The 19,038-nt window shown below is 38.5% G+C and overlaps 1 protein-coding gene across 18 annotated transcripts in view; it reads right to left on the reverse strand.

The window, feature by feature from the left end:
- PCBP3 (poly(rC) binding protein 3) overlaps window positions 1-19,038 on the reverse strand; it is a 56,946-nt gene that overhangs the window by 3,480 nt on the left and 34,428 nt on the right. For 3 of the 18 annotated variants that reach the window (XM_075180461.1, XM_075180465.1, XM_075180462.1), the window contains 6 exons: window positions 16,508-16,651; window positions 13,982-14,023; window positions 9,152-9,230; window positions 8,751-8,810; window positions 7,017-7,069; window positions 5,193-5,362 (listed from right to left, as the gene is read on the reverse strand). In XM_075180461.1, coding sequence (XP_075036562.1) covers window positions 5,193-5,362; window positions 7,017-7,069; window positions 8,751-8,810; window positions 9,152-9,230; window positions 13,982-14,023; window positions 16,508-16,651 — 548 coding nt within the window. Of the gene's footprint in view, window positions 1-5,188; window positions 5,363-7,016; window positions 7,070-8,750; window positions 8,811-9,151; window positions 9,231-13,981; window positions 14,024-16,507; window positions 16,652-19,038 lie in introns of those variants that run through there. The other 15 variants (XM_075180470.1, XM_075180473.1, XM_075180469.1 and 12 more) reach the window with 10 other exon arrangements.

Raw genomic sequence — 19,038 nt, forward strand, 5'->3', positions numbered from 1 at the left:
AAGATCATCATCATCATCATCACCATTTATTTATATAGCACCACTGATTCCACAGCGCTGTACAGAGAACTCATTCACATCAGTCCCTGTCCCATTGGAGCTTACAGTCTAAATTCCCTAACACACACACACAGACAGAGAGAGAGAGAGAGACAAGGGTCAATTTTTGATAGCAGCCAATTAACCTACTAGTATGTTTTTGTTTGGAGTGTGGGAGGAAACCAGAACACCTTGAGGAAACCTAGGCAAATACTTGGAGAACATGCAAACTCCACACAGATAAGGCCATTGAATTGAACTCATGACCTCAGTGCTGTGAGAAGTGCTAACCACTGAGCCACCGTGCTGCCCACACTAGATATGTTCTTTCACTGCCAGTCATAATTATATTCTCCTTGTCTGTCATAATGAGTTACAGAGGTAAATGTATTAACTTGCTGTGTTGTAAAATTGCTGATTTCCAGTCATTTTGCCGGCAGGATTTATAACAGCAATTTATGTAAAGGTAAAATATGCTTTTTCATGAGCTCACAGAAAACCAGAAACACCTCAGATAGTTTTTCTGCAAATAATTAAATTTATTTTCACTGACATATACAACAAACCCAAAATAGCGATAGAAGGAGTTAGGTCCAAGAGTACTGCGCCTCCAAAAAAAAGGACAGTTGAGAGATATTATAACAACGTACCACAAAAGCCATAATTGCAACAAATGTTTGTTTGCTGCCATCACTTTTTTTTAAACACATCTGGTGGAGTAAAACACATTGTGATGTTTATTGCTGTGAATTTAAACGTGCATCTGTCACATACACATATTAGCAGACGTCTTGTGAGCTTAACCACTAATTAAGGAAATTTCATATTAAAGGAAAATAGTTCAAATTAAATAACATGGTCAACATGAGCCAATTCCATGTGAGGGAATAAAGGATACAGTCTATGTACTGTATACTGTATGTGGACCAGAAGGACAACTATCTGAAACAATTAACTGACAGGCAGGGGTTAAGGAATGAACATTTTCATGGGGGGCAAAAAGCCGAGGACTACTCTAGGGCTTGGAGCCCCATTTTCTTGCTTTTGGTATCTCATTTTACGACAGTTTTAACAGTGACTGTAGATATCCCAATCCTATGTTAATTTTTGGCATTGTTTGAGGGGTTGTCCAAAAATGTTTTCATACATTACTAAATATTATTAATATTAACTACCAATTAGTACAATAGCTGTTAGAAAGATATATAAATTCAACTGTTCATCTTAAAAATGTACGTTTTTCATAGTCGTTAACCTAGTTTTTATTCGTTGACAGCCTAATCTCATTGGATTGGGAGTATTTTTAAATCTACAGTTACTGCCTCTCTGGTTATGATATGTGCTATAAATTTAAATTGCTGTATCACATGTCTGTTACTGGAAGCACCGGACAAATTTTATGGTAAAAGTAAAGTGAAAAATTGTTCATCACCAAAACAGGTTATTTATTATATGTTTATTTTTAAATAAACACTTTTTTTTTAAATAAACAATTCAATCAATCTGTATAGAATCTATACTAAGGCAATCTCTATTAAAGAACATGTGGTAGTTATACTAAGACAATCTATCATTTAAAACAGTTTCACAAGTTTAGAGCAGATACCATGACTTCAGAAAGTAGCATGAAGGCTTCTGTGTAGACTGTGTAGACACAGTTTTTGCCCACCCAACAGAAATCATGGGGGGGGGGTCATTGCCCCTCTGCCCCCCTGGTTCCTACATCCCTGCTGACAGGGGGTCTCCATCACAATTGGGAACAGACTGTGACTTGAGTAATATAGGAATGTATTTTAAAATCACAAGAAGACATGGACATGGAATATGGCAGGGTTAAAAAGAATTATTAGAACAAGATGTGAATAAATTGTGAAGGCTTCTGTCATGTCATAAATTTAGGGTCTAGATCTGTGTCCTCACGTGCTGTTATACTTCTGATGAGCATTAAAGCCTAGATGCATTGAAATATAACATTCTGTTCACAGAGTTTAAGCATTTTATTAACGTTTGTGTTTGTGCCACAATGTGACGCATTTGGATAAAGTGAGCTGTGATCAGCAATGAAAAAAATAGAGACTATTTGGAAAATTATGTAACACATTAAAAACTGTGCAACAGTTTATCTATCTAACCAGATAAATATTTGGAGATCATTAGACAGGTTGACTCTCAGAAATATCATGGCCAGTCATGCAGTTATTTATCCAAATTCCACACATCCCTGCATTAAAAGAAATCAGCTTGAATTTTCAAGTGGCACTGCTGTGACCATTGTGGCTGCAAGACAATTGGGTTGTTTTCATTTCTCGCTAAATTATGATACATCTAAAGTTGTTTTATATTTCTTTCTTTTTGAAACGGTTTTATGTAGATGAGATGATAGGGCTAACAGCAGAACATATGTACCCATAATGCTTCTTTATGTGCGCAAATGTATCTACTAATTCCACTCTGAGCATTTTAAGGAGCCACCCACTTCCTGGGGGTAAATGTATTACACTCCGATTTCTGCAACTCGCCGATATTCGGCTACTTTGACAGCTAAATTTAAAACGGCAATGCCTTTAAGGGCAAAACTTGTAAGTAAGTAGGCTCTCTGAGGTGTTGGCAAGACCTTATCAGGGTCTTCCTTAGCCTGGAGGATCAGAATCCTCATTGCATCAGAACACGATTACTTAATTCCAAACACAAAGAGAAAAGAGAGTCTTCTCCTTCGTCCAGTTACACAGTAACAAGGTAGTGGATAAAGAATGAAGTTAATACTATGTCTACGTAAATAGTATGCCTACAACAAGGCTTGGTATGATTAGAGATGAGTTTCCCATGGTTCGATTACCAAGATTATTCAACTTATTGGACCTCAGATTGTGTTTGGGAAAATCAAATACTTTCTTTTGTATTTAAACAGTTGTTTAGAGATTAACAATGTAAACTTGTTCAATTATTTGTTATGTTTGACCCATTGTGGTAGATAGAAAGACAGTGTTGGACCTTTTTAAGTTCAAGTATGAAGGACACGTTCCATCAGTCTCCACTCACTAAATTTAAATGTCCTCTGTTCATTGCTTTATTAAGCTAATCTATTCAATCTGGCATTTGCCTCTGCATTTTGTATAACTGTTCATTGGAGTCAATGCTCCAGGTCTGTCACAAACACTGGAAAGATGGAGAAATTACCTGCTAGTAGTTGCCCCTATTGGCAAAGAGGTATGGAGTCTAACACTCCCCCAGTGTTCAACAGGGAACCCCGCAAGTATGTGCTAGCTGGAGACACCAATAAAGTGTAGTCAAGGTAGCATAGGTCAGAACCGGGAGATCCAAGCGAAGCCGATATGTGAAACAGAAGAATAGTCGGGGCAGCCGAGGTATAACCAGGAGATCCGAAACAGAACCAGAATCTAGCAGCAATAGATTGGTCAGGAACAAGAAGTCAGCAGCAGGAAATCAAAACTAGAGACGAGCCAGTGAGTCCAATGGAACTAAGTGGCACACAGGAACCAGAAGCAGATTAATGTGATCTAATACTCTGGCAATGGAGTAGTGCCAGAAACAAAAGACGTGTCCCACTGCCTAGCAACGGGTACGCATACACTGAAAACCCACAAGTCGCATCCCATTGCTAGGTGACTAGCATGCACTTGCTGGGGAGAGAAGGTATCCGTCCCTGTGACAGGGGAGAGCACAGGGACTGCTCCCAACAAGATCATTGATGAACAGGTGATTAAGGTGAACAATTTAAAAACCTTCTCCAGAGCAAGCAAAGGCAATGGGACAGGATACCATAGTTGTAGGCGGGAGTTAGTCTGGCAGATATTTTGATAGTACATTACATGTAATGACCTTGGAACAACCACAAGCCGCTGCTGATCAGGGAATTTATTCATATATTATGTGTCAAGTTTTAATGAGTTTTTCCTCGGCTTGTATCTAGTCTGGTCTGAAACAGTCCCTCAGCAGTTCTGCCATATTGGACACAATGTAAATGCAGTGGAACTCTGCAAGTGTAAGTTTAATAACTTGACATCGGTATTTGCTCAGGATTTGCAGGGACCTTACATTCACAGTCACTTACTGTGGACTAATTTTGCAGGCATTTTTCTAGTACCTGGCATGTGAACGACGGTTAGAAATGGCTGCGTTTAGATTAGTTCTGTGCTCTACCTCCCGCATAATCATCTTCTCACAATTACAATTTATGAAGGTAGTGGGAAGGACAGGGTGGTTTCAAAGATCTAGCGGACCACCATCTCAGTCTGGATCCAGGGGTCAACTGTAATTGCTGTTGCATCTGTTCCTCTTCTGGTGAGCTGATGCCAACTTCTGCAAATATGGAAAACAACAGTCCTGGACCTGGTTCCAGTAACGAGCATGATGCCACAGAAGAATACCCAGCACACAGCTACTCCAAGCTAGCAGAACGCCTTTCATAGAGCCAGAAGAGGAAGGAGACTACATATTGATAAATGATGAAGGACAATCACAGTTGTCAGCAGCTGACTGTCTTGTGATTTCTGCAATGACTAATTCATCTTTCATATCTCCACTTTCCACTGTCTCTCCTTCTTCCAACCATACCACATCATCGTTAGCTCAGTTGTTCCTTACACCTTTTAGATTGTAAGCTCATTGGGGATGGGCAATCTTTACCTTCTGTTTCGCGTCACTGTATGTTATTTATTTGTTTCATGACCCACTCAGTGTAGAGCGCTGTGTAAGATATTTGCACTTTATAAGTAAATGATGATAATAATAATAATAGTAATACAATAGTAATGTAATTGCCTCCCAGCCAGCTCAACGTGTGCTGCCACAATAACAGAACTATTATTGTTATGAGACCGGCTTCAGAGCAGCTTGTGTTCTTACTGGGTTAAAGCCCCTTGGCTTAACCATGTGCTCAACGCCTCTACCCAGGGCATAACTTATCAAGATTAATGCAGTGATCATGTAGTTTGCAGAACATGTAGTAAAGCCTTTTAGGTCCTGAAATGTATTGCCTGCAAAAGGAGTTACTGTTATATGGTTAAAAAGTTTTATTTTTATATTACAATCATTTGATATTCTCTTTTCCCATTGATATAAAAAAGGAGCATTGTATGTTTATATGAGGCCTCTGCATAGTGACTTGCAGTGGTTGTGCAGACTCTGCTTACCTGGCGTTGATGAGGTACTGAGCGAGGCTGATGTTAGCTGGGCTCCCAGTGATAGTGATTTGACGCTCTGCTGACCCCTCCATGGCACTGGCAATTTTGATTTGTGCTCCAGACATCTGTCGAATTTCATTGATTTTGGTCCCTTGGCGTCCGATGATGCAGCCTATTAGCTGGAAAATGAGAGCAGCTGAAATATGTCCAAGGGTAGGACGGTACATGAATAGCAAGGGATACACACAATAATAATTTATAGAGGTAAAATATCTTTTACTTTTAAGTGTAATTTACCACTGTGCTTAGTAATCAAATTCTAAAGCTTACTTCCTAGAGGGGTACTATAAATTACAGCATTTAAATCAAGAAAAACAGCCCATTGACTAATCCGCCAGTCAATACAGATGCAGCACATGTGTGATGAAACGACGTATTAATATCACCTTAACCAGTCTACACCTTGTTTCTCACAAAGGGTGGACTATAAATACATCTTTTTTCTATCCCTATTTTTCCCCGTATTTGCTAATCATATTTAAACTGATATATTGTATTTTTAAGTTGTAATATCTCAGGCAGCATGGTTTTCTTATTTTGTGTATACATGCAGACTAGGCCATTGTTTCAGCCTGGGCAAAAGGATCATTATCCACTATTCTGTATGAATGTACATCACACCAGGGGTTATCACATTCTTGTCTACGCTCCCAGAATTCCCGGGAGGCTTCCGAATTTCGGGAAGTCCTCACGGACTCCCGGAAGAGTAGGCAAAGCGGGAGCTTCACGGCAGTGAATGGAGGGACGGGTCTTAATTGTGTCATTAAGCTCCGCCCCCTCCATTAAATGCTGTAAATTTCAGCTTTTTATAGTGGGGGCGGGGCTGTGGTGACGCCCTCCTCCTACTCCATGTCCCATGATGACTTTTTCCTCGGGGGAGAAATCTTAAAAGTTGGCATGTATGGGTTATCATGTGTTAAGACCGTGATTGGCTGGCTATGAAGGTAGCCCCCATTAGCTCACAGTTATATAAATTTCATGTCAGTCGTTTATGTTGAGCAGATTTGGTTGTTTTTTTCTCAGAACTGTTTAGTTTTGTCTTCTCCATTTGGACTACGATAGATCCAAGAGAAACAAGATATTATTTTATATTTAATAAAGTGGTGAACAAGGTTTATTCATTATTATTAAACACCACTTAGTGGGATAACATTGCACAGATGGATGCAAAGTATTTTATGTAGGCAAGTTATTTATATGTGCACGTCTACTAAACAATATGTACCCTATGCATGTATCATAGGGCTACTTGTACCCCATAAGTAGGGTGATAAGACACGATTCACATAAAAGTTGTCCTTATACACTTCTACCACTGAAACAAACATATTTTAGTAGCTGTAAAAATAGCAAAGCAACATGCAAAAGCAAAACCCACATTAAAAAACTAAATAAAAAACCAACATTTAAGTTTTAAATATTATTTGTAAATGGGAAAGAGAAACTGTAACCCACTTCTGCAACCTAACTTAGCAGGAAAGTTTGCTCTAAACATTACAATGTTAATATGCTCACAACTGGTGCACTCTAGGCTGATCTACATGCTTGTTTGCATGGAGTATGAACAAAATCGAACTGCTGGAGGTTTCCATTTTACAGATCAGTCTCCTACATTGTGGTTCTAAAACAGTAATAAGAAGTTGTGGTTCTAAAACAGTAATAAGAAGTGAGTTTTTAATTTCAAAAGTTATAACAATAGTTTATAAAAATTTAGGCTTTTAGATAGGTAAAAACAGACAGCAGAGCAACTGAGCAGGGAAGATTTGTACTCACATCATTTGGTATGGTGAGTTCATGAGTACTTGCCTGGGGACTGGCATCCATACCTATTATGTGAAGAAAGTGTATTAGAGTAAGGTACAAAAAAGTAGATCCCATTTGTATCTCAACTGTGCTTGATACCTACTGTCGCTTACTTGAGATCAGCAGTCCATACTGTCTTAGCCCTGAGCTCAAAGTGTCTCACCGTTCACTCACCTTAATAAAACATATCAGGTGTACCCCAGCTATGCAGAGAGTTCCAGGTTGAAATCTTGAAGGTTCTCAAGTGCTACTTACCTGAACATTATTTATGTATTTTGGTAGGTCGTGGTGTCATTTTTATATCATGTATACAACTCAAGTCAAACTACCAAATGGTTGACAACTTAAATTCACAACTATAAATCAGTAACATACCACCTATCTGCTTAACCAAGGCTAGTACTTTTAAACTAAAATATAAAACGAACACCAAAATTCATAAATCATGTTTTATATGAATTGCAGCAAGTCTCTAAGCAAAACATAGAGTAAACACAGAATAATATAAAATAACTGATTAACCAAACAAAAACACTTTTTGAAATATTTTTAAAATATAGAAAAAAGTAAGAACTTTACAAAGATAACCTAATAACATTGGTATAAAAAACAGGTATCTCAAAGATCTGAGCCCAAATTCAAAACAACCGAGATGAACTTAAGAATGTTGCCCAACGTCAAACCTAGCCAAGAACATAAACATAGCAAATTGATTGATTTATTACCCTTAATATAGTATAATTATTTTATTTCGAAGTAAAATATTACATCTCAGCAACAGAGATCTATATTTTTCTAATTTTGGGAGAATACATGGCAGTCAGGGTGCTGAATATAGTTAATCCATTGCTTGTGGCTAGCAGATGATCTCAGATTTGCTTACTGTGCATGACTAAAAGCACCCTTAGAACAGCTGCAAATAACACATCTGTGTCACAGACAAGAATTTACAAACATCCCAGTGGACCAGTCAACTAACTCAGACACTTCGGCTTATGGTACAAATATTACACATTGGACTCAATGTACATATGAATGAGTTACATATAAGTTCTTTTATTAAAGGAAAGGCAAGACATGTAGATATGATTTGTTTTGCAGTTATGATGTAATCTATATATTGTGTAAGTCATTTCTCCAGTCATCACATTTGTCCAATGTTTCAGTCGTTTCCAAGCAATAGGTATGTTTTTGCTGAAAAAGAACTCTAAACAATCAGCTTAAACTATGCCTGGACTACATCGTCCATGGTCCTCAGCCACAACAGCTGGAGTGCTTAAGGTAGGAGTTCCCCGATCGACAGTTTGTGTATTATGTGGGTGTATGATCATGGCTATGTTCAATTTGTGCAATGAAAACGGAATACAGAAAAGGATTATGAAGTGGAGTGGAACGTAGAGATAGTTTGATTGTAACAGCACAAATTCAGGTTGTATTAGTGCAGGATGCACAAGATGGAATCTGTGATTAATAGATGAATGACAGGTAATTCTACATAAGTATCCATAAATCATGTGAATGGCTCTACCACAGTTTACTGTCTAATGACTTGACTAATGTTTTTGTGCCCAACCCAGAAGTTTGGAGTGTTCTTTTGATGCAAATAAAATTTTTAAGTAATAGTTATTGATCTCCTACGCACAAAGTAGTGGATATAACAAGACATCTATTTGAATGTATCTAGTCCTGCTACAAGTATTTTACCTGCTGACTGGCCCATCAAGTTTTGAGCTTCTTCAGAGGAATGTAAGGGCAGCTTTTCTCCTAAGGAGAAAGAAGAAATATATTTGACTATCTTGCCCTTGAGAACGTTAACATGTTTTACATCGTCTAAAAAAGCTCAGAAATTGATAATGAAAAGTATTAAGTACAGTAGTATTTGTAGAAGCTTGACTTTGTCTATCAAAGATGACCAACAGAAATGATCTAAGACCCAAGCATATAATATGGAGTGCAACTTGATCAAGTTATCAAAACATTACTAACTGTAGTACTTTTAAACGAAAATTAGTGCATAAAAACCATAAATGAACGAAAAGTGAAATGCCTGAGACGTGAGAAGAGAATAGAAGGAAGACTCTAGAACGGGAAAGTTGGGTACGTACCAGGGAAAGCAGGGGTGGTCTGTCCGAGGGGAGTAAAGGGGGTTTGCTGCATGGCCAACTGGTGGAGCTTGGTCAACTGCTGAGGGGTAGGAGGGACATTAGAACTAAGAAGGTTATTGTTAGAGAGTACAAGAAGTCACTGGCACAAGAAAACAGAATCAAATAATAAAATAAAACAAAACAAATTACCAGGGAGCCATGGGACATGCACACAATCTAGAGGAGAGAGAACTTGCTTTGAAGGACATAGAGGATGTGACCTTGAGGCCTCTAGTTATTCCTTCTACCGTAAATCACATTTCTTACCAAGATAGATCTTGTTGACTACATTTGACAGGAGCAATGGAAAACTGTGTCCTATGTTGTACTGCTCTATTATTGAGCAGTTTCAGGATGCCCGAGTTAGTGATCATCGCAGTTAAAAGGACTAGGAGGTATATTTACTAAACTGCGGGTTTGAAAAAGTGGAGATGTTGCTTATAGCAACCAATCAGATTCTAGCTGTCATTTTGTAGAATGTACTAAATAAACAATAACTAGAAACTGATTGATTGCTATCGTCAACATCTCCACTTTTTCAAACCCACAGTTTAGTAAATATACCCATTGGTGTATTCAAACTATATCTTTGAAAAAAGGTGGCTAATAAGTGGGAATGTACTCAGGCACCACAGTGCTTATTATGTTTTAAGAGCACAAGCTAAACAATTACTGACTGTCACATTTTTCAGGGAAAACTATAAATCAAGGATTGTTGGAGGAAGCCTAAAAACAGTTGCTAAAACCTACTCTACTAACCCAGAAGAGAGTGTTGTTTGGTTGGAACATGCAAGAAGAATAAACTGTTTCTGTTCCATTGCAAGACAGATATATTGTTAAGTGCTTCACATGTGTTTCTGCCATATAACATTGTTATTGCAATTGTTACTTTTCCACCTCATAGAAGTAACATAAGATTTAAAAAATACAAGAATAATAGCAAAAAATAACTAGAAATATAATCATAAATCATAGACAATAAAGACAGATGTTCATATAATATCAGGATACTAAGCTGGCATGAGCAGAGCCAAGATGGGTAGCTACATAGCATTAGCAGGATGCAAAGCCTAAGGGTATGTACTGTCACTTCTGAGCCATGTTCACTGGAAGGTGAACATATGCTGTGACTTTGGAACTAATGCCAGACAGACAATGAACGCAACAAGTCCTATGTCAGAATGATCAGCTGATCCCTATTTTGTCCAGTGAATAGGCTGTGAATAGCCTGGTTAATGCACTATAGGTAGGTTATACTAGTCATTAATAAGTACCCATGGGATGGTATCAAACAAGACTGTCAAAAAAGCAGGGCTATTCCTGCACAAAAAGTCTGGCTTTCTGAGCTCTCATAGTGACATAACGCAGTACATAGGAAAGGTAGGAAAAATGAAGCATTCTAAAACTTCAGGGTTACAGCAGCCTAAAAGGATAACTTCGTAAAGAAAGATCCATAGGCACATTGCAATTACAGATCCTAAAACTTTTAATACTGCTCCTCAACATGTAAGACATTATAGGCTTATTAATGTGTACATCAAACTAGTAGGCAAACTCCAAGTACACATAGGTTAGTATATATCAATCCCAATCAGGGAAATTGCTGATAACATTAGTTCCCTCATAAGTATTATTGACTATTCACTATGCAGTACTAAAATGTTGATATTTACAAGGTGGTGTCATCAGTGACAGTAGTGGGAATGGATCAAAGAGAATTTGACGGGAAGATGATAACCCTAAATTCAGGCAATAAATCAAAGTATATAATAGCTACTAATATTATACTACACTATTTTACTTTTATAATAGATTCTCCTTACAGTCATCCTGAAATACAATAATTCTATGGAAAAATATTTGGCTAATTTCAGCCATTATATAAAGATAGTATGTAAAGAACAATTAAATACCAACTTTGCAATTCGTATATGAAGCATACAGTTAAAATAAATTGTTCAATCTTGCCGTAATTTTTTATTCTGATTTTGGCATATATGTTAAAAAATTATTATTTAATTTAATTAATTCAATCCTTACTTTCACATTACAAAATAGAAAAAAAGGAAATGCCTGATTACTTTTTATGGGTTACTGGCCCTGTGTATGATTCCACATGTAAGTAGTCTGTGCAAAGCATTTCTGTTACAAAGGAGACTGTCAGCCTACAAAGGAAGATACAGAAGCACATTTTAAAGTGGCTTTTAAAATAGGCAGCTATCTCAAAAGCTAAAATATCATGCAGATTAAATACAAAGACATCAGTAATTTAATGTATGGTTTAGGCACAGTAATACCCAAACTTTAACATACTGAATACTATCATCATCATCATCATTTATTTATATAGCGCCAACATATTCCGTAGCGCTTTACAATTGGGGACAAACATATTAAACTAATAAACAAACTGGGTAAAACAGACAAAGGTGCTATGTCCCAAAGTGGCTTTATTTTAATGTCACTGAGACATTGGGCCACACTATGGGCTCCTGCATGCAAGTTGAAGACTGTTGGCTACATCCTGCAAGTTTTGTGTCAGAAAAATGTCACAAATGTCAGATAAAAGAACAAACTGAGTCAGCCTATCATTACAGCAGTCAGTTATCTGTGATTCCAACCACTTCTTCATATTGCCTATTCCTATCTCTAATTGCTACAGCAACAAAAAAACCCTATTCTCTCATTAGTGCTGATCAATACGTGATGTCATGATAAGTAGTCAGTAAGCTTGCTGTTGTCTTCTCTGATATGTAGATTAGAAGACCTGGAAACAGAATGAACGATGGACCAAATGCTGCTTAGAAACTCTCATATTTAGTCATCCTAAAATGGTCTGGAAGATGTATGTGTAGAGAAAAAGACTTAAAAAATGGTAATACATGAAATCAGTGGTCACAGTGGAAATTTAGAAGTGGAAGTCTGGAAAATTTAAGTGAATGAAATTTGATAGCTCTACAAACAAAGCAGTAGAAGAAGTGGCGGTACGGCATACCACTGTATACCAGCCCAGTGGCGGTACGGCATACCGCTGTATACCAGCCCAGTGGCTGTATGGCATACCACTGTATACCAGCCCAGTGGCGGTATGGCATACCACTGTATACCAGCCCAGTGGCGGTATGGCATACTACTGTATACCAGCCCAGTGGCGGTATGGCATACCACTGTATACCAGCCCAGTGGCGGTATGGCATACCACTGTATACCAGCCCAGTGGCGGTATGGCATACCACTGTATACCAGCCCAGTGGCGGTATGGCATACCACTGTATACCAGCCCAGTGGCGGTATGGCATACCACTGTATACCAGCCCAGTGGCGGTATGGCATACCACTGTATACCAACCCAGTGGCGGTATGGCATACCACTGTATACCAGCCCAGTGGCGGTATGGCATACCACTGTATACCAGCCCAGTGGCTGTATGGCATACCATTGTATACCAGCCCAGTGGCGGTATGGCATACCATTGTATACAAGCCCAGTGGCTGTATGGCATACCATTGTATACCAGCCCAGTGGCTGTATGGCATACTACTGTATACCAGCCCAGTGGCTGTATGGCATACCACTGTATACCAGCCCAGTGGCGGTATGGCATACCACTGTATACCAGCCCAGTGGCTGTATGGCATACCATTGTATACCAGCCCAGTGGCGGTATGGCATACCATTGTATACCAGCCCAGTGGCTGTATGGCATACTACTGTATACCAGCCCAGTGGCGGTATGGCATACCACTGTATACCAGCCCAGTGGCGGTATGGCATACCACTGTATACCAGCCCAGTGGCGGTATGGCATACCACTGTATACCAGCCCAGTGGCGGTATGGCATACCACTGTATACCAGCCCAGTGGCGGTATGGCATACCACTGTATACCAGCCCAGTGGCTGTATGGCATACCACTGTATACCAGCCCACTTTATAGCATTCAATACAGTACAAGCTAGTAACTTTCAGAGACTACGACTTACATCTTAAGAGCTCCCAGTTCTGCATAGAGTGGTTACCCACTGGCCACTGTTACTTCTATGCTTCTACTCTACACACGATGGGAAAGTATATAGGAAAGGTTATACTGGATTGTTAAAAATGGCAGCTATGTCAAAGGCTAAAACAGCTTGCAGTTTATATACAAACACATCAGTAATTTAAGGTATGGTCTTGGCACAGTAATTTGCATTATTTACATACCATCAATAAAATGTTTACTTACAAAAAAATAAGTAGCACTCCTGTTAGCAAAGACCATATTTTTTCACATGTTGTCTTCTTTAATATGAAAAAATGAATTAACCTTAATTACATACGGGTAAATTAAGCAAAAAAATCAATCATATTGATTACTTTATGAATAGTTTCCCAGCTTAGAATGTGTCGGGTGTGTTCTGTCCCACATTGCTTCGTTTAATGACCAAATAAATTATTATATTTTATTTATTATTTCTGACGATCACTTTTTTGTGCTGAAGATTCTTCCAATTCCATTTACCAACCATTTTGACTGATGTAATTGTGGTGAAATCCTGACCTGTAAGTGACCATTGTGAATAACCTCCTAGACTATATATGGTATAAACCTAGTGTAACAGCAATGGAGAAACCAAGTCCTCTTTCTATTGTGACACATCCCATGGCTGCCCACAGTATAACAGATACAGAGCTCCCATCTCAGACATATTAATATTATGGTCTAATATTAATTATCAGTAACACCAGCATGCTGGGGTAGAAAGTGTAAGGAAGAGGAGGGTGGTAGAAAATTAGAGATGAGAACTCACATCAGGATGGGGGATTGCGTACTGTCCTTGGATGGAATAAGCCTGAAACAGAAGGGGAAATAAATGAATGTCAGTGTGGTGTAGAAAACATGTGAACAAATCCATAGACACAAGTGAATGGAGACTATTAATATCTAAATATCTTTAACCCAGGGAAGTACAATACATCATCCTGAACCTTGCTAAAATTACAGTAGGGGATCAAAAGAAATATCAACCATGCTTCCTTTTTTAGTAAATTTAGAAAAAAATATATGTTCTATATCTGTTTTATTTATTTATAAAGCTGTCAATGGATCCAAATTAGACCCTCGCTGAAGAGGGCATTTAAACCAAGGAATTCAAGTTACTCTTATTTAGAGAGCAGGGCAAGAGAGTCTCTAAAGATATTCATTAAAAGTATTGGACTTGCCACTTGGGCTGATAGCATCACTACCGCTACTGCTCAGGAGAGACTGAAGCAGTGGATGTTCCAGACTGAAGAACGTGTCACATTATTGGACGTGGGGCGGTCACATCAGGCTTGCATCCAATAATATAAACCCCTCTAAAATAAAGAATGCACCATTCTGTCCCGGGCCATGGTGGTAAATGTTGTGATTGGCCAGGGGGAGTATAAATCCTTTAAGGGATCTACACAGGCAACTCCACTGTAAAATTTCTCTTACGGATCTCTATTCGATCCTGGCTTTGTCCTGTATTAGCACTTTCAGAATTCAAATTACCAGTGTCAGAGCTGCAAATCATTCCTGTTATATTATGTTAAAGATTGGCAGATTATAATAGGGCATCTGGGATGTTTTCCCAGGACTTCAGTGGGTGCAAAGTCATCGCTAATCAACTCCATAGTTAAAGTATGACCTTGACAAAAGATAACGTAAGCTTGGGGTTGGGGCTGTTAATGGCAACAAACTTAAGGAATGACATTACAGTTTATTACAAAAACATTCTTGAAAGACAGGGGTTGCTTCATATATTAAATTTAGATGAAGGGGCTTGTAGGCGACATTCGTTAAGGAAGTATGAGCTTCAATGGGGGGAGGGGGAGATATTTGGTGTAAGGCCATTGCTTTAACACCTAGGGCTAATGATAGCTTTAATACATCACTGGTTTCAAATATATGGGACATCTGTCATATTACTTTGCATGTTTCAATAGACAAACTTTTGATGCCCATCACTGAATCTGTAGTAAAGAGATACATATAGCTATAGACTCGGCCCTTTAACATGAAATTATTGCTGTATACAAGCTGTTTCTACACTACTTAAAACTCTCGCCTTGTCTGAAACTCCCAAACATCTGTGGATAATTACAATCTAGACATTGTTTAGATAAAACTGTAATAAAGATAACTCCCATTACTCCCCTAGATAAATTAGGAGCAGATCAATCAGCTAGATTTACCCTCCCGTTCATGCATAGGATGAGTGACCATTAGCTCTGAATATCACTGCCGACCCCTTTTTAAAAAGTACATTAAAGTACTATCATCAAAGGGCCACAAGAATGTACATCTGAATGATTCTAGGACTTGAAGCCTACACATTAAATCTGCAAGCAACATGTCCCTTGTGAATATATTATGTGACATGAGCAAGCAGTATCAGATAATCAGTATACCATATAAATAAATGATGCATGATGTGTCCGCTAATGGGTGGTTGCAGAGATTGCCACGGTCCGTTACCCTGCATTCACCAGAATGTGAACGTAGGATAAATAGAATTAGATTAAAATCAATTTTAAAAAAAAAGTAATCAATAGCTCACAATGAGAACCACGGGCCTGATTCATTAAGGATCTTAACTTGAGAAACTTCTTATTTCAGTCTCCTGGACAAAACCATGTTACAATGCAAAGGGGTGCAAATTAGTATTCTGTTTTGCACATAAGTTAAATACTGACTGTTTTTCATGTAGCACACAGATACTTGATAGCATATTTGTACACTGAAATTTAAAGTTGACATTTGTGTGCTACATGAAAAAACAGTCAGTATTTAACTTATGTGCAAAACAGAATACTAATTTGCACCCCTTGCATTGTAACATGGTTTTGTCCAGGAGACTGAAATAAGAAGTTTCTCAAGTTAAGATCCTTAATGAATCAGGCCCCACATTATTAGTGCTTATAGCGTGGACTTCAAAACAATAAAATGGATCAAATTGTGTCTAGGGTTAATAAATTCATTGATCTTTTGATTACTTGTTGGGTTGTCTGTTAATGATGTTGCTTGTCACTTATTAGTAGTTTGTAACTGGATATCAAAAAGAATAGTAGATAAGTACCAACTACTACTTTTCTCTAACCTGTGGCTGGAAATAAGTGTTAAAAATAATGAACTTTATAGGTAAAGTACATTTTCATGGGTAACGTCTCCTTTTGTTCATTCTTTGTGCATCAGCTTTGTGCTGTCTGCGTCGTGATCACTAGGCCGGCAGTGTCTCAGGGCTAATGCTCCAGTCAGATGAGTGATAATTAGCAGGATGAGAGAACATGCAAGAAAATCTTTGCAAACTAACGGGCAGAGGCTGGTGTTGCAGCAATAGGCTGAGGTTGGCAGTGGAGGCACCCAGTGGGTCCGCTCTTACCTGACCACCTGCAAAAATGACAGGGGCGGAGGCGGGTTTTGGACGGTAAGGGATGGTGGCACCTTTTGGTGGGGACTAGGAAAAGGGACAGGAGAGGAAGAGATAATATTAGAGTACCCCCCAGAAACAGACAACAGTAACCAGGTGTAAAATAACTTCAGACTACTACTATTTAGTACACACATTCTAAAATGAGATAAATGTGGGTGCAAAAAACATACCAAAACCTGGTTAAATGATTGACATCATACATAGTCAAAGCAAGGTCTTGTACATAGGTGTGTTTTGTGTGGACATATTTAAATTTTAATAGAGCTGTACATTTTACACTAAAGTCTCATGTTTTACTGATTAATAAATATTATACCTGGTGGAGCTGAAGTTGTTATCAGTAGTGTGCTTTATGTCACTGTTCTGCAACAGATAAGTAATTTGCCTATAGCTGAGGCAGCCTGAGCTATGCTAATTGGGTTTAGATATTGCAAAGTGAAACGTGTTGTGTAAGTTTCTTGTAGAGACACATTGGAAATGTGCACAGAGTAATTTAGAATCTATGAAACAGAAAAAAGCAAGTCAGCTGTATGAAATTTGTTTTTTGAACCTCACATCGTTACTCTGTGGTGTTAGGGGAATCTGCTCCTTCTACTATAGAAATTTCAGTTTGTGGCCTCCTGCATTCTTCTTCCACTCCTCCCATCATGACACTGTCCCTGTCACACTAACCTTATAACACTAACAATCACACTGGTGGACAAGTCACTAAGGGTCAGTTATTGATTTGCAAAAATCCCCCCGGCATGCATGTGGTTTTGTGATGTCATGTGCCTATTTTTACATAAAATGTATACGACTTTTACGGCAAGCACATGTATCTACGCATCAAGATAGGGTGGATTGCAGCATTTCTAGCGAAATGCAGACTGGACACACACAAACCTTGTACTGTACCCATATGCAAAAGCTAGACTTCATTTTGTGGGTGAGATAATTGTATGAAATTCAAAAGGTGGAGAGAGAGAGCACATTTATGAGAATGCCCAGGGAGAGCAGTTATTCAAAGTACAGGACAAACATAAAAAAGGACTGTTTTTTCTATATTACAGGTGGTCAGGAGGTAATAAGGAGTCATCATCACCATCAGCTATTTATATAGCGCCACTAATTCCGCTACTCATATCAGTTCCTGCCCCATTGGAGCTTACAGTCTAAATTCCCTAACACACACACACAGATGGAGAGAGACTAAGGTCAATTTAATAGCTGCCAATTAACCTACTAGTATGTTTTATGGAGTGTGGGAGGAAACCAGAGCACCCGGAGGAAACCCACACAAACACAGGGAGAACGTACAAAGTCCACACAGATAAGGCCATGGTCAGGAATGGAACTAATGACCCCAATGCTGTGAGGCAGAAGTGCTAACCACTAAGCTGACCAGTAACTATTAAACTGTAAGCTCTCTCAGAAGGGCTTCTCTCCTCCTGTCCACCAAGTCCACCTTTGCAACCTTTTATTAGGCCTCTTGTATGTGTTGTAAGATGCTTTATATAGTATATAAAGCTTGGCTGTAAAACAAGGCTTTAAATAAGCCTTTGAAAATGGGGTTTACGTGGTTAGTTGTCTTGGAAGTTTATGTGACCAAGATCATTTTCTAATACACAGAAATGTTGTATATGATGATAACAGCATGACAGTCTGAGAGGAAGTCATCATCAGCAAATGGTGGAAATAAGTGTATACCAGCTGAGTGGAAGCTCTTGCTTTGAATATGCTTGTGCCAAACAATTACCAAGGCATTTATATCTTGTGTCCACTGTGTGTAAGACTAATTTTTCTACATGAGAACTGATAGAAAGCATAGGAAATATTTGTAGCTTCCGTTTCTTAATGATTTTACATTTTGATTGCTAATGTAATACTTTAAAACATGTACTATGTAAATAAGAGGAAATAATTCAATGCCATTAAATCATAAATTATTAAAATGTACCTGTCTATCTTACTCACAGTGGAGGCAGCCATTTTGTTTGGATGAACCAATATTCATGAAACCTATGCATTCACTTCAGTGATGTCACCACTTCTTAGTAAACTCACAAAATGGCTGCTTCCACATTGTATAGGCAACAGGTACACTTTAGGAAAGCTATTAATTCCACACACATAATGTATTTGCTGTTTAGTTTACCATTCTCCTTTTATATTGGCAACTACCTATGCTTGCTTCCTGTCTCAGTGCCACTTGGAAAGGCACATTTGGATGTATTTGACCCCTAATAATCTGCTGTTACCTCATGTGTTATGTAGTCTGACTGTTCCCATGGGGTGTAGTGTTATGTGTGATGTGCAAGTCCTGAACACTTTCAGCAAGGACCACTGTAAGATGTGCTCCATGTGCACTAAGCTCACTCCAGTCCCATAGGGGGCACTGTATCTCAAACTACCTACACTATTCTATTTTT

Source organism: Mixophyes fleayi, chromosome 7 (assembly GCF_038048845.1).
Source record: "Mixophyes fleayi isolate aMixFle1 chromosome 7, aMixFle1.hap1, whole genome shotgun sequence".
NCBI lineage: Eukaryota > Metazoa > Chordata > Amphibia > Anura > Limnodynastidae > Mixophyes > Mixophyes fleayi.